The sequence below is a fragment of the Orycteropus afer genome, unplaced genomic scaffold (genome assembly GCF_000298275.1).
Source record: "Orycteropus afer afer isolate SDZICR_OR568_19922 unplaced genomic scaffold, OryAfe1.0 scaffold00100, whole genome shotgun sequence".
Taxonomy (NCBI): domain Eukaryota; kingdom Metazoa; phylum Chordata; class Mammalia; order Tubulidentata; family Orycteropodidae; genus Orycteropus; species Orycteropus afer.
The window spans coordinates 9,216,338-9,233,209 of NW_006921687.1; the positions used below are offsets into that span (position 1 = coordinate 9,216,338).

At 36.4% G+C, this 16,872-nt stretch overlaps 1 protein-coding gene across 1 annotated transcript in view; it reads left to right on the forward strand.

Moving 5' to 3' along the window:
- The window catches only part of OVCH1 (ovochymase 1), a 132,830-nt gene that overhangs the window by 91,420 nt on the left and 24,538 nt on the right, over positions 1 to 16,872 (forward strand). Inside the window, exons 26-27 of the mRNA XM_042781292.1 lie at positions 6,077 to 6,202; positions 11,935 to 12,159. Coding sequence (XP_042637226.1) covers positions 6,077 to 6,202; positions 11,935 to 12,159 — 351 coding nt within the window. The remainder of the gene's footprint in view (positions 1 to 6,076; positions 6,203 to 11,934; positions 12,160 to 16,872) is intronic.

A 16,872-nucleotide genomic window follows, 5' to 3' on the forward strand; every position in this document is an offset into this window, starting at 1 on the left:
GAATTTGTTAAAACCAGACCAACCTTACAAGAGATGCTAAAGGGAGCTTTTGGACAGAGAAGCAACAACAGCCAACAACAACTGACTACTAACACACATGATATAACCCAGAAACCAGCCCCCCAGCTATGGAAGTATCCAAAGTAAATAAGCCTACAAGATTGTAAACAGGGAACCAGAGACACCAACTCACAAATGAGGACAACTACAAACCAAAAAGAGGGAAAGAAATCTGTGCCATTACAGAACTTCTAGATGGTAGGGGAGTCAAGACAACTAAGAGATAGAACGGACGGTTTTACACTTGGGAAGAAAACTACAAATCACAGGGTAACCTCAAAGAAAAATGATAAACCTTCACATCAAAATAAAAAAGAGGATGAGCATATAAATATTCAGCAAATACTAAAACAATAACAATGAAGGAAGTGATAACATGATTCACAAACAAAATGAGCTCAGCATAGAAAATTATATGGAACAAAGAAATCAACACAATGAGAAAGCACATGACAAAAATGACAGCAACAAATTCATATTTGCTGATAATTACATATCTGGCAAGGGGCTTGTCTCTAAGATTGATGGAAAACTCCAACGCCTCGACACAAAAGTAATTAGCAATCCAATTGAAAAATAGTCAGAAGACTTGAATAGACACTTCACCAAGGAGGATATTCAGGTGGTCAGCTAATACATGAAGAGATGCTCACAATCAATGGCCATCAGAGTGATGTAAATCAAAACAACAATAAGATATACTGTGTCACCCCAGCACTGATTGTTGGGTTCAGTGACACAGAAAATAACAAATGCTGCTGGAGATGTGAAGAGATTGGGACTCTCATACACTTGTGTGACTGTGAAGTGACACAACCATTGTGGAAAGCAATATGGCGATTCCTTAGAAAGTTGTAATTGGAGATATCATTTGACCCAGCAATCTCATTACTAGGTATATATCCTAGAGAGGTGAGAGCCAGGATAGGAACAAATACATCCATGCTCATGTTCATCACAGCACTATTTACAACAGCAAAAAAATGGAACCAACCTACGTGCCCGTCAGTGAAAGAGTGGATGACCAAACTATGGTACATACACATACTGGAACGCTATGCAGCACTAAAAAATAATGTAGAGTCTGCAAAACACCACATAATATGGATAAACTTGGAGGACATTATGCTGAGTAAAATAAGTTAATCACAGAAGGACAAATACAGTATTAGTTCATTGTTATGGAGGGTCAAGGAAAGGTTATATATGGAGGGAAACTTTCTTTGTTGGTTGCCAAGGGTGGGAGGGGAGAGGAGGGAACACTGAAAAAAAAACGCTGACCCATGTCACTTTAGTTTTGTGTATTTCACTATATATAAATTATATTCCAATATAATGCATTAAAAATAAAAGAATGCTAAGATAGTTTAATAAAATGTCATATAAACAAGTTAAATAGATACAAATTAAATACACAATGATCATCTTTTAAAAATAACAGCAACAAAAATTTGTCAGATGATATACAATGGGAAAAATCATTTCAATTAGAATTAGCAACAAAAGCCACGTAATAATTGGTAATAACCGTAAAAAGAAATATGTGAGATTGATCATGCAAACTTTAAAACTTTATTGAGGTATAGGATCTTCACATATGAAAATAATGAAAGGAAGCGGAAAGGACTTTATTAATAAATTTCTATATAATTAAAAATGTTTCTGCTTCAACACAAGCACTTATAAAGAAGATAAACGTGGCCTTTTCAACAACTCTGAGAAAGATTTAAGATAATCAACTTAGGGTACATTTACAAAGCAATATGAAAAGAATTCAAGTCTATGAAAATAAATTTTATAAGTCCCAGATATCTTTGATTCAGCATTGATTAAATTTCAAGTTAAAAGTAGAGGTCCAAGATTTTTGTTTTTTGTTCATTTTATAAGAGGATGATAAACTATCGACCCAAGTACTTTTGACAACAGAAAACTACTGGATTAACCTTTATCCTCTTTTTATATAGATAAGAAAGGTTAATGATTATTTACATACCAGTGACTATACAATCTAAATTAAATCTCTCCTTATTTTGTTTCTTGTCGCAATGAAATCAATCATCTAGCCAACTGTGTATTAAAGTGCAGTTTTTCTGTAATAGTGAAAGGTTCAATATTTCTGGGATTGTTATTATGAAATCTTGAAACTATGAATATCATAGCAAACTAGTTACTTAGAATACTTATTTTAGAAAATACTGTGCATGTTCAGTTAAACTTATAAATGATTTTTCATTGGAAATGAACTGTAATCAATCTTATATTACCTTCACTGTGATCTTTCTAATCTACATCTAATTGACTCAACAAATAAAAAACACTAGGAGGATTCTTTTAGAATTAGAGAATTAGAATTAAAGTATCCCTAATGTAAACATGAATTCCCTGAATGGCACAAAGAGTGCAGCACTCAATAGACCGGAGGTTTGAACCAAGAGGCCTGGAAAACAAGCCTTGTGTTCTGCTCCCAAAAGGTCACAGCCTTGAAAACCCCATGGAGCTGTATACTTCTGCACACATGGGGTTGTCATGAGTCTGAACTGACTCAATGGCACCTAACAACAACAATGTAAATGTTGTTAGATGCCATGAAGTTGGCTCTGAGTCATAGTTACCCTGTGTACAGCAGAATGAAACACTTGCCTGCTCCTGCATCATCATCACAGTAGTTGCTGCACTACTGTATCAGTCCATCTCATTGAGGGGTCTTCTCCTTTTTTGCTGACCCTCTGTTACAAGGCATGATATCCTTCTCCAGGGACTAGTCCCTTCTGACAACATGACCAAAGTAGGTGAGGCAAAGTCTGGCCATTTTCGCTACTAAGGAGCATTCTGGCTGCAGTTCTTGCAGGACGGATTTGTTCATTCTTCTGGCAGTCCATGGAATTTTCAGTATTCCTTGCCAACATCACAACTCCATCAATTCTTCTGTGCTTTTCCTTATTCATTGCCCAGCTTCCACATGCATATGAGGTCACTGAAAATACCATGGCTTGGGTCAGGCTCATCTCAGTCTTCAAAGTGACATTTTTGCCCTTTAACACTTCAAAGAAGTCATTTGTAGCAGATTTGGCCAGTGTAATATGTAATCTGATTTCTTTACTGCTCATTCCATGGGTGTTGATCATGGATCCAAGTAAAATGAAATCCCTAACAACTTCAAACTTTTATCCATTTATCGTGATGTTGCTTATTGTTTCAGTTGTGTGGATTTTTGTTTTCTTTATGTTGCGGTATAATCCATACTGAGGGTCTGCTGAAACCTGTCCACCATGAGTGACACTGTGGATATTTGAAATACTGATGTCATAGCCTCCAGCAGTACAGCAACAAGCAAGCCACCACAGTACAACAAACTGACAGACAAGTGCTGTAAATATATATAAGTAAAATAAATGAGACTTTAACCAATTCAAAACACAACTCGGAATCACTATTTTCTATGTCATTCCCTAAAAAACAAAAAAGGCAAATGACTCTATTTCACTATTCCAATTGATTTTTCCTTCTGCTGTCTAGTCAATTCCAACTCACAGTTACTCTGTTTGTTAGGGTAGGACTGCCTGATAGGATTTCCAAGAATGTAATCTTTATGGGAGCAGACTGCCACATCTTTTTCCTGCAGAGCGGCTGGTGAATTCAAACTCCAACCTTTCAGTCTTAGTTGAGCACTTAACTACTGTGCAATCAGGGTTTCTTCAGAATGGGTTACAGCTCAAAATAAAAACAAAAATTCTCACAAGTGGACCAGTAAACAACATCAAGATAAATGGAGAAAAGATTGAAGTTGTTGAGGATTTCATTTTACTTGGATCCACAATCAAAGCTCATGGAAGTCATAGTCAAGAAATCAAACAATGTATTTCATTGGACAAATCTGCTGCAAAAGACTTGTTTAAAATGTTAAAAAGCAAAGATATAACTTTGAGGACTAAGGTGCACCTGACTCAAGCCAAGGTTTTTCCAGTTGCCTTGTATGCAAGCAAAAGCTGGACAATGAATAAGAAAGACTAAAGAAATACTGATGCTTTTGAATTATGGTGTTTGTGAAGAACATTGACTATATCACAAATTGCCACAAGCAAAAACAAACATACCTTGGAAGCCAGAATACTCCTTAGAAGCTAGAATGGTGAGACTTCATCTCTTGTACTTTGGATATATTATCATGACAAATCCTTCATTGGAGAAGGACATCATGTTTGGCAATGTAGAGAGAAGACCCTCAATGTGATGGATTGTCATGGGTACCTGCAACAGTGGGCTCCAACATAACAATGATTGTGAAGATGGGCAGGACAGGGCAGCCTTTTGTTCAGTTGTACATAGGATTGCTCTGAGTTGGAACATGCTCAATGGGACCTGACAACAACAAACTGGTTTTTATTCTGCTTAATATTCCTATTATGAATTATTATTAAGGAATTGGCAAAGAACAAGGCACCAGGAATTGATGGAATACCCATTGAGATGTTTCAACAAATGGATGCCCCACTGGAGGCACTTTTATCCCAAGAGATTTGGAAGACAGCTACCTGCCCAACTGACTGGAAGAGATCCATATTTGTACTCATCCCAAAGAAAGGTGATCCTACAGAATGTGGAAATTACCAAACAATATCATTAATACCGCATGCAAGTAAAAATCTTACTAAAGATAATTCAAAGACGGTTACAGCAATATATTGACAAAGAACTTCCAGAAATACAAGCTGGATTCAGAAGAGGGCATGGAATGAGGGATTATCATTGCTGATGTTGGATGGATCTTGGCTCAAAGCAAAGAGTACCACAAAGATGTTTACTTATGTTTTATTGACTATGCAAAGGTATTTGGTTGTGTGGATCATAAAAAATTGTGGATAATATCAAGAAAAATAGGAATTCCAGAACACTTAATTGTACTCATGAGGAACCTGTACATAGACCAGGAGGCTGTTGTTTGAACAGAAAAAGGAGACACTGCATAGTTTAAAATCAAGAAGGGAGTGTGTCGGGGTTGTGTCCTTTCCCCACACTTATTCATTCTATATGCTGAGCAAATAATCTGAGAAGCTGGATTATATGAAGAAGAATGTGGCATCAGGATTGGAGAAAGAATCATTAACAACCTGTGATATGCTGAGGACACAACTTTGTTTGTTGAAAGTGAGGATGACTTGAAACACTTACTGATGAAATTAAAGAATACAGTCTGCCGTAAGGATTTCATTTCAATATATATTTAAAAATATATATATCCTCACAACTGGACCTATAAGCAGCATCACCATAAATGGAGAAAAGATAAAGTTGTCAAAGACTTCACATTGCTTGGTTCTACAATCAACATGAATGGAAGCAGCAGTTAAGACATTAGACAACATATAGCACTGGGCAAATTGGCTGCAAAGGACCTCTTTCAAGTGCTGAAGAGCAAAGATACCTCCTTGAGGACTAAGGTGCACCTGACACAAGTCATGGTATTTTCAGTTGCCTCATATGCATGTGAGAGCTGGACAATGAATAAGGAAAACCAAAGAAAAGTTGATGCTTTTGAGTTGTGGTGCTGGCGAAGAATGCTGAGGGTACCGTGCACTGCTAAAAGATCTAACAAATCTGTCCTGGAGGAAGTGCAGCCAGAATGCTCCTTGGAGCTGAGAATGGTCAGACTTCATCTCACCTACTTCGGTCATGTTGTCAGAAGGAACCATTCCCTGGAAAAGGATGTCATGCTTGGTAAGGTGGTTGGTCGACAAAGGAAGTGAAGGCCCTCAACGAGATGAATTGACACAATGGCTGCGGCGATGGACTCAAATATAGCAGGGATGGGGAGCTGGCACAAGACCGGGCAGTATTTTGTTTTGCTGTGCATAGGGTTGCTGTGAGTCTGCACCTAACAACCGTATTCCTATTTTTATAAGACATAGATACGGTATGAGTTTATCATTTCAAAAATGGAATTTTTTTCTTCTTAATTTTCTCTATGATCTTTGCCTTGATAATGAGTGTGAATTGTTATCTATATTATTATTTTAAGGAAACTTATGCAAAGGAGATTCATCTTCATTAAAATCTCATGGACCTATTATGACATTAATTCTCATGCGTAATGCCAGTTTGGCCATGGAAGATTTATCTTTGAGATACTCTTTTCATATTGCTGGTAAGTCCTTTTTTTCTCTTTTTTTCTATTTGTATGTATGTATGTTTTTGTTTTTGTTGTGCATTATGGAAAAAAATCCCATCAAATAAGTAAACAGATTGGATTTCTTTATTTCATGTGTCAGCTTTAAAAAAAGAAAAAGCCAAACTCACTGCTATGAATCAAGTCTAACTCATAGCGACCCCTCCTCGGATTTCCAAGGCAGTATCACTTCAGAAGTAGATTGCCCAAACTTCTCCGAGGAGTGGCTGGTAAGCATGAACCACCAGCCTTCTGGTTAGCAGTCAAATGCCTTAGGCACTATGCCACCAGAGAAAAAAGTAAAAATATTTAAGGTTATGACTTTGGTAATCTGTGAAGGCTGAAGCTGAACACTTATAAAGTGTAAGATTGATTAAATTTTCCTTTTTACTATAACACCTAAGAATTTTTTCTATTTTCCTGGATAGTCGCAATATTGTAACAATAAAACAGGCAACTTTTACTCCTATAATAAAAGTTTTAAGTAGTTTTTGTCTTTAACAATATAATGTTCTCATATTACTGACATCAAATATAACTGGTCTTATTTCTCTATTGTTTTCTTCTTTGATAATTAGTTCATATATAGTATCATATATATCATCAGATTGTTGAAAGATATGCTTTGCCTAGTATTCTTATATTTTGGGCTGAGGCAATGATAGCATTATGAAAATTGAGAACAATTATTGAAAATTATAGAAATTGGATACCATGAAGGAAAAAAAATGCCATCATGTTTAATTCTGAACAATTATTAGAATTGCTTCAATCCTTAAGATTAATGAATTCATATTATTTTTTTAATTCAATGTAGTTTGTTTCAGCACCCATTTCAATTTATTTTGTTTTGTTTTGTTTTTATTATGATAATTGGAATGTGATTTTAAGAGAACTTGGAGAAGCATTTCTAAAAATATTTTACTTAATACAGTGTAGTAATGTAAGAAGTGTTAAAAAAGACTTGCATGAAGATCAAATTATATAAGTTAAAGTTTATCTTCAGGAAGTAAATGAAACACAATATGATAGAATCTCATATTTAAATAGTTGATTATTCAGACTGTCAACAGGTGGTTTCAAACATGTGGCATTTCCTTGGTGCCCCAAGGCACCGAGAATTCAGCAATAAGCCAGACTGTCCCTGTCCTACTGGAGTATACAGTCTGGTGGGTGTCAGTCATCAGTCAAATCATCATTCAGAAAAATATATAATAAAAACAACTGTATTAAGTTATGAAGGAAAAGTACAGTACACTATGAAAATATATAACAGCAAGGAACCTGTCTAGTTTGCTGAAGGTTAGGGATGGAGGTAGAAGTCAAGGAAGGCTTGGATTTCTCTATTGTCTTATAGCAAAAGAGATTAAATCAGATTATGTCAGTCTTCTGCTTTAAGTCCTTCAATGTTTTCCCAACTCATTCATAGTAAAAGTCCTTACAGTGGCCTACACGGCTCTATATGATCTGACCGTGGGCTACTCTTCTACCCTTTTTTTCTAATGCTCGCTGCACATCAGCCATGCTAGGCTTCTTACTGTTCCATTCACACCAAGCATGCCCTACTGCTGTATTCTAGAAACCTACAGACTTGCCTAGTAAATAGTCAGGACTCAGTAATTATTTCTTTGAAGAAAGGGAGCAACATTTCAGCCAAGAGCTAAAGCATGAATACAAGTTACGAGAAAAGGAATAGTTATAATATATATTCAATTTTAGTTTTCAAATACACATAGAAAACCTTTAATTAGCAGCATCATTAGAGGAGTTTAGGGGATGTGGACCATACCTGTCAGAGAGGATAACACCAAAATGACTGTCCATAATATTTCTGTGCAGTTTTTCAGCAAAAATTTGTTATTTTTAATAAAAATATCCCTGTAGTTATTTATAGCTACAAAAACTTTTTTTGTAAGCTCAGCTTGCATGTATGCCTGTAAGGCTAAAACTCTGTGCTAATTTACTTCTTGAACCTTCTAATGTGCTCCAATCAGATCTGTCATTATTACCCAATTACACTGATGCTGCAATTCATATGATTTTACCTGCATATGGTACAAGCACATGCTGCTGTTTTTTGTTGCTTCCAGTGTTTTTATAGTGACTTATTTTGTCAAATTTTCGGTGTTTAAACTCTAGTATTGTAGTCATTAGTATTTGTGAACACAAATTACTGATATAGTAATTTATTATATATTAGTAATTTATTTGAGAATCAAGTAGAAAATAAAGGAAAAGAAGGACATCCAGGTCAATTGGTAACATAGTGCACAAAAACTCTTCTACATCCTACTTTGGGGAGTAGCAACTGGGGTCTTAAAAGCTTGCAATGAGCCATCTAAGGTGTAACTATTGGTTTTTCCAGTCTGGAGCAGAGAGGACTGAAGAAAAACAGAGACACATGAAAACAATTAGTCCAAAAGATGAGTACACTATACAAAGCCCAACCTCCATGACTCTGACACTAGAAGAACTAGGTGGTGCCTAGCGACCACCACCAACTGCTCTGAAAGGAATCATGTTAGAATGTCCTGGATAGAATGGGAGAAAAAAGTGCGTCAAAACTCAAAATCATAAAAGAAGACCAGGCTTACTGGTTACTAAGTGGAACCTCTAAGTCTGTAGCCCTGAGTCACCCTTCAGACCTGAAACTGAAGTCACTCCCACAGTTCAATACTGAGTCAAATAGACAAGTCTACAAGGTGAACAATAACTCTAGGAAGGTACACACTCCTTAGAACTATCAATCATTCAAGATCAAAACTGTAGCATTTGCCCAAGGACAAAGTTCAGAAGGCTTCTGGTTTAGAGAGAAGGAGCAATGGAAAGGAGAAACACAGGGAGGGAGTGGGATAAGTGATGTTACATTGAGGGGATTGCAATCAATGACGTGAAACAAAATGTGTGAATTGTTATATGGAAAACTTATTTGCTAAATAAACTTTCATCCAAATCACAATAAAATTTTTTTAAAGAAAGATTTGCCTGCATCAAATACTTCTTTTTAAAAAAAAACAAAAGAGAAGAAAAGGGAAAAGTTCACTCAGTTACTAATAATGTTGTAATTCAACATAGAAATATTTTACAATTTTGTTGTTAGTATTGATATAATCTAAGAAATACTACATTTAAACAAATTATGACTATATCACATACTATTCTATGATTAAAATAAACATTACTACAGATTCTGTATGGTCTGGTGTGGAAGGAGGTCTGTGCAGGGGCTTGGGGAGCACACCATGAGTTACCACACTGGGTGACACCAACCCTAGTGATGCCACTGCCTTTAACGCATACTAATAGATTTAAATCCCATGTACTCTGGGAGCTCTGGTGGTGGTGTGCCTAAGGCATTTGACTGCTAACCAGAAAGGTAGAGGTTCAAACCCACCAGCCACTCCTCAGGAGGAAGATTGGGCAATCTACTTCTGTAGAGATACTGCCTCGGATACCCAAGGAGGGGTTGCTATGAGTCTAATTGACTTGATGGCAGTGAGTTTGGTTTGGTTTGGTGAGAGTTATTCAAGGTTTGATTCATGATTAATATTATTGAGATTATATATTCAAATGTTATTAGAAATTATGGTTGTTGTTGTTGTTGTTGTTGTTATGTGCCGTCAAGTCAAACCCGACTCATAGTGACCCCTCCTTGGGTTTCTGAGGCAGTATCACTACGGAAGTAGGATTGCCCAACCTTCCTTCCGAGGAGTGGCTGGTGGGTTTGAACCACCAGCCGTCTGGTTAGCAGGCAAGATATCTGTGAAATATGTAAAACAATTAAAATTTTTATGGAGTATTTAATATAGAAAAATTTTAGATATATTATCTGAGGAAAAGTTAAGAATATAAAATGGCATACTTTTTAAAAAATTTATGATATTGGAAAAGGCTGGGTAGGATTGACATTAAAATATGAATATTGGCTACTTAAATGAGATTTTTAGATTTTCTTTGGACTATATTTTCTGACATATCACTTTTATAGTCAGAAAAAATAAATATGTTTTAACTATTTAATTATGTATATTGACTCAGAATAATAATATTCTTATTCTAGATTCCATGAGAGAAAAAATTAAAGTTAATGATAAAGGTAAGGCCAAAAAGAGGTGAGAAACCTGCCATACAGAGTTTGACTTGGCTTTGGTTATGCTGCTCAGCATTGTCTACTAAGTATTATAATCTGCCTTCTGTCAAAACTGTTCAGTTGTTTATGGCCTGATTCTAGTCATTCTCTACTGAAATATGGACTTCCATAAATTGTCTCAGTGCCAAACTTTGGGGGGAGTAGGAACCTAGAGCCATATTAGGAAGTAGAGAGTAAAGATGTAGCTCCTGACCCAATGAATGGATAAGAAACATGTCTGGTTTGCTTGTGGGATCCCCCTCACTATTATAAGTCTATTCATTGCTGTTCTTTACATACTTTTATGTCTTTTGGAATATTGGGGAGTTCTAGTAGGATAGTGCATAAGGCATTAGATTGCTAACTAGAAGGCTGGTGGTTCAAACCCACCAGCCACTCCTCAGAAGGAAGATTGGGCAATCTACTTCCATAGTGATACTGTCTTAGAAACCCAAGGAGAGGTCACTATGAGTTGGATCCGACTCGACAGCAGTGAGTTTGGATTTTTTTTTTTTTTTCTAGAACATTGTATATTTTCTCTGCTGGATTATTGCACAGAGATATCTAAGGAGATAAGTTAATATTATTAATAAGGTAAATTGGTTTTTGGATGGCCTGATTTTATGTTGCTGGATAATACCAAAATCATCTGGAGTGAATCTACAATGTCACATAATTCCTCAGTTGTTTTTTCTGGTAAAGTAGACCTTGACCCTGTGTACTTTAAAATTCTGGCTTCAACTATCTGAGAGTGATCCAACTTTCCTTATGTTTTAGTTACTAATCCTTTGAATTGTAGGTATATGAGGCTGAATTTTATGAGCATGTATTATACCCAGTGAGTTAGTCTAATGAAACCCTCAAATCTTCTTGACGACCTTAGCTTGTTCTCTACTCACATGGCATAACGTTGAGGTCGTCTTTGAATGTTTTTGTGGAGTGGGATAAAATATTATGGTGGAAAATTTAAGGAAGGATCTAAAAGACCTGAGGTCTTAGGACATATCTGTTGAATGCCAAGTGTTGGCTCATGTTTAGACTGAAGGTAATAATATCTATTTTCAATGATTGTGAACCTTAAATGAGATCATGTATGAGCAACAAAATGATAAGATGCAGGCATGGGGTGAACAAGTGGTCTCATAGTTTGTGAGTTGAATTCAAAGAACTTCAGTGTATCTCTTTTTTTTGATGGGGGCAATTTTTTAAAACAAAAGTCAGTCAAACCCTGTGTCAATATATATAAATAACTTTGTATAAGAGAACAAAGGAATCAGTAATGGAAATGAATATCTATTGACTGCCGTCAAGTCGTATCCAACTCATAGCAACCCTTCCTTATGTTTCCAAGCCTGTATCGCTATGGAAATAGATTGCCCAGCCTTCCTTCCAAGGCATAGCTGATGGATTTAAACTTCCAGCCTTCTGGTTGGCAGTCAAATGCCTTAGGCACTATGCCACCAGAGCTCCCAAAAGTACATTATAGCTTAGATTTTAATAACTTCATTGTATACACTAATAGCAGATTTAAGAAGTAACTTGGCATCTTTATAGTATTAATTTTTTCCCTTTTTGCCACAAGGATGTCCAGTATTGAATTTGATTCCAGTTGGTTATGCTGAGATCACATCTCCCAACTATCCCAACATTTATCCCAGCTTGCTGAAGTGCACTTGGACATTTTATTCAAAGTCAGGAAATAAAGTGAAGGCAGTGATTAAAGACTTCATAACAGAAGAATCCTGGAACTGTGAATGGGATTACTTTAATATTTATGATGGACCAGATCACCAATCCAGATTACTTGGTAAATTGATCTTTCTTAAATGGACTACTTTAAGTGGCACCAAAGATTTATATAATGCATATAAACATGACCTATATTTGCCTTGGGAACAATGTCCTTTGTTGTTGAGTGATTTCTAATCAGACCCTTCATCAGAATCCCAGAGTGTTACCGAGCAAATGGGATGGAATGAGATCACTCTCCCGAGATTGGCTTCTAATCCCAGCATTTCTTGATTTTCAGCCAGTGATTTTTATCCCTTTTTTTTTTTAGATAACATAAAGAAATGTTTTCTTCAAATCAGTTTTATCAGTATCTCAGTCAAGGTGGCCCATTTTAAACCAGGATAAATTAAAAAGGGAAAGAGTTCAATTAGTTTGAATAATCTTTAGAAATTAATTGGCCATGGGTTGTCTACTATGTTTGGGTGACAATAATGTCCTGTTCCAAGACTGACTCATAGTGGAAAGCTTTTCCAAGATTTTGTAATACAGTATTGCATCATCTTCTGTCGCCATCCAGTTCTGTCACTCTGGATAATGTTGCAATCTACCTGTCACAAACAAGAGGAAAGTTTTTGGTACTGTCCTTTTCCAGGAACCTTGACCTGTCCTGTGATAGTACAGGATTTATAACACTAGTAAATAAAGCATTTTGCTTTGAAGATCCTAAGTTCCTTTTACTTATCACTGGGTTCAGTTACCACCAGACTCTAAAGTAATTAGAAGGTGGGTAAGGGTAAAATACAAAATTTCATGATATTAATTCTCCTTAAGATTAGTATGAAGTCTATATAGTATCAGTCTCTGCAACCCTAACTCTTGCCAATGCCTTTTAGCCAAAGAACTGTGGGAATATAGCTGTAATTAAACAAGTTGGGTTTATTACTTATTGTTGAGAGAGAAACCACATACCATGGGAACCCTAGGTTTCTAGTAAGAGAGTGTTAGAAATAACCTATTATAGTACCTGGGGTTTGGTTTAAGAGGAAAGGGTCTAAGGAAACAGACTTTGCTATGCATTGGATGCTGTCAGGGAGTGGGAACAATTTATGACAGGATCTCAATCATAAGGAGGGCTCACTGGAGGAAACATATGATAGTATCGGTTGAAGGAGAAAAAAGTAACTGTCACTTGCTTTAGCTGAGAAGGAGATGATTGTTGTTTTATTGGTTGCTCATGACCTTGTTTTTGATGTTCTGTGAAATTACTGTGAAATAATTTATGTCCAACAGAAGAACAATATGGTCTAGCTGTATCAGATCCGTTTCTACCTGTCAGAGGCTGCATTTGTCTTTCTCATTCTTTAATATTCTCCTACCTAAAATGCTATTCCCCTTTAAAAGTTATGGTAAATCAGAATTCCAGAGGTGTCAAATGATTATAAATGTGACAACTTATATTTCTATAATGAATTTAAGTAATTCTTTGTAAAAGTTAGGGAACTTGCATTTGTCTTTAAGCTCATACAACTTTATTTCCATGAAGCATGAAATTTCTGTAAGGATTTTTAAACTATTGAACTTAGAGTTCATCTCTGCTCTTCCAGTTAGTTAGAAGGCTATCCCAAATAAGAAAATATATTATCTATATTATCTTAATTATGCTTCTATATTGTTTTGTTCACTTTAGAGGGAGCCAGTTTTTAGCTAGTTTTTAATTATTTATGTGAATATAAATGAATTTTATACCTTCCAAATAGTTTCCATTTTAATACTTTTACAATATCTTAAAATAGCAAACTTAAGGGTTGTCATCATTCTTCCATTTACCCCACAAAAGTAAGGTGTCATAGTAAATGCACAGATTAAATTCATTACTTACTGAGCACTTAGTAATGTACCAGGCATATTAGAGACACAATTGTAAAGAAGTCAGAAATAATTATTGCCTCTTTCTATTGGAAAGACAGACAATAAGAAAAAATATATATATATACTATTTAGCCAGAAATTATAATCAAATAGCAGCTGGTTGTCAAAAGTAATCTGAAGGCAATAAATTGCAGAGGTATGAGATTATAGTGAGTAAGTAGCTGCTTTACTTAAGATGGTTGTGGAAGATCTCTTTGAAGAAGGCTGTTTGAGACCCAAGAATAAAAAGGAAACAACCAGAAGGGGAGGATTGCAAGTGTAAAGGTGTCTGTTACCTGTCTGATTGCATCCTTTACATTCTCCCTCTCATTCACTCCACCCAGACACAGTAGCTCCTTACTGTTCCTTAGACTGACCAAGCACATTCCTGCCTAGAACTCTCTTCCCCAGGTGGCCTCAAGGTCACTTTCTTAACTCATTCAGATGTCTTTTCAAGAGTTACCTTATTTGAGGCATTCCCTGTTCTAAGTATCTCCTTCCACTTTGGCATTTATCATAATCTGGCAAAGCATCTCTTTCTTTATAATCTATCTCCCTCCACCAGAAGGCAAATTCCCTGACAGCAGGATGTAGTCTCTCTTGTTCATCGCTGAATCCTCGGTGTATAGAGCTCTGTCTGACAGTCCACAGATATTTGATTAAAAAAAAAATAAAAATAAGGAATAAGTGGCCCTGACTGTAGAATGAGCTTGGGAACTTTGGGAATTGTCAGAGGTTATAATGGCTAGGGATTAAAGACAGAGTAAAACGAGATAAAGATGTGAAGGAAGCTTTGCCTGATTGTGCAATTTAAATTATGGTAATGAGTTTGGATTTTATTCTAATCCACTAAGAAGTCATGGGAGCTCTGGTAGCATAATGCCTAAGGCACTTGACTGCTAACCAGAAGGCTGGTGCTTCAAACCCACCAGCCACTTCTCAGAAGGAAGATGGGGCAATCTACTTATGTAGTGATACTGCCTTGGAAGCCCAAGGAGGGGTCGCTATGAGTCTGGTCCGACTCAAGGGCATATAACAACAACAACAAGGAAGTCATGAAAGATTTTTGACAAAGGAGTATATTGAGGCTGCTCTGGCTGTATGGGTAGTGCATTATAGGATAACAGTGTGAATTATGCATACAGTTATGAGGCTATTATGGTAGTCCAGATCTGTGTTGTTCAGTATATTTGCTATTTGAATTTTAATTAAAATTAGATAAAATGTGGCATTAGCCACATTTAAAACGCTCAGTAGCTATTTATGGTGAGTGACTACCCTATTAGGCATTACAGATACAGACATTCCATTATCACCAAAAATTCTATTAGAACTGTTTGTGCAGTAAATGAACTTGCCTTAGAGGAGGATGTCATCAGTAGAACACAAGTGAAGTAGAGATACCTGGAGACAGAACTGATGCTATTTCTTGAAAGATTGAATGTGGAATTAAATACGCAAATTGATGGTTCTTAGGGAGCTCTGGTAGCATAGTGGCTAAGGCACTTGACTGCTAACCAGAAGGCTGGCGGTTCAAACCCACCAGCCACTCCTCGGAAGGAAGGTTGGGCAATCCTACTTCCGCAGTGATACTGCCTCGGAAACCCAAGGAGGGGTCGCTATGAGTCGGGGCTGACTCGACGGCAAACAACAACAACAACAAGGTTTATGATGTAAGAATTTGGAGGTGGCATTTATAAAGATGGGAAATATTAGACTAAGAGACAGATTTTTGGGGAAAGATTTGTTTGGGCCTTATAAATACCAAGAAAAGCGAAATGAAGCTGTCAGTAGATGGCTAGAGATAGAACACTTGAGCTAGAGGGGAAATTTGAACCAGAGATACAAATTTCGGAGTTAACAGCTTTGCAAGAGTTGTCCTTTCTCCTGTGTCAATTTCCTATTCTTACCAGTTTCCAACACGTTCTAGTGTTGCCCATCTTTTTTTAAAAAAAATAAAACCTGTTGCCCCCATTTATACCTTCCAAATAGTTTCCATTTTAATACTTTTACAGTATCTTAAAATAGCAAACTTAAGGGGCATATGGATTTGAGAAATCATGGCAAGATAAAACAATTATAGCAAAAAAATACTAAATGAGTTGAAGAGCTAGGAGGTGGTGTTAGCAATTATGATGTTGATATCAGTTTCAGAGATGTCATATGATTTCAGAGCAGTATTAGTGAGGAGTTAAAAGACAAAAGAAATCATAGTTCTATTGTATGGGCAAGCCTAGTGCTGGCATTCAGCTGGCATGCACTAACTAGCTCATTCTCAAGAGTTTTTCACAGGCACCATCCATAGGTTTAATTGTTGCCCCTGCCCTACTGGTTATTAAATAGTTTGAGTATCATTCTTGGTCAAGCAACAATTTTAAGGAACATTCACAAAGTGGAATACATCCATAGAGCATAAGGACTAAGATACTGAAACCTCAGGACTATTTCCTTTGGAGAAGAGAGAAGACCAAAGGATCTTAATTCTTCTTTTCAAATATTTGTAGAACTCTTGGACCATATATGAAAAAATTCACATTTGTTCTGCCTAATAATATCTAATAGTTATTATTTATCATTATTCACATGTAATGCTAAAAACTTATTTTAACTTTCTAAATTCTAACAGTCATATAAAACAGAAACAAAACCCACTGCCATTGAGTCGATTCAGACTCATAGTGACCCCCATTGGGTTTCTGAGGTGGTAAACCTTTACAGAAGTAGATTTCCCAGTCTTCCTTCTGTGGAGTGGCTTCTGGTTTGAACCGCCAACCATCTGGTTAGCAGTAAAATGCCTTAGGCACTATGCCACCAGAGCTCCTTAACAATCGTATAGAGGTGGATTGTTCTATCCTCATTTTAGATATGAGGAACCTGAAGC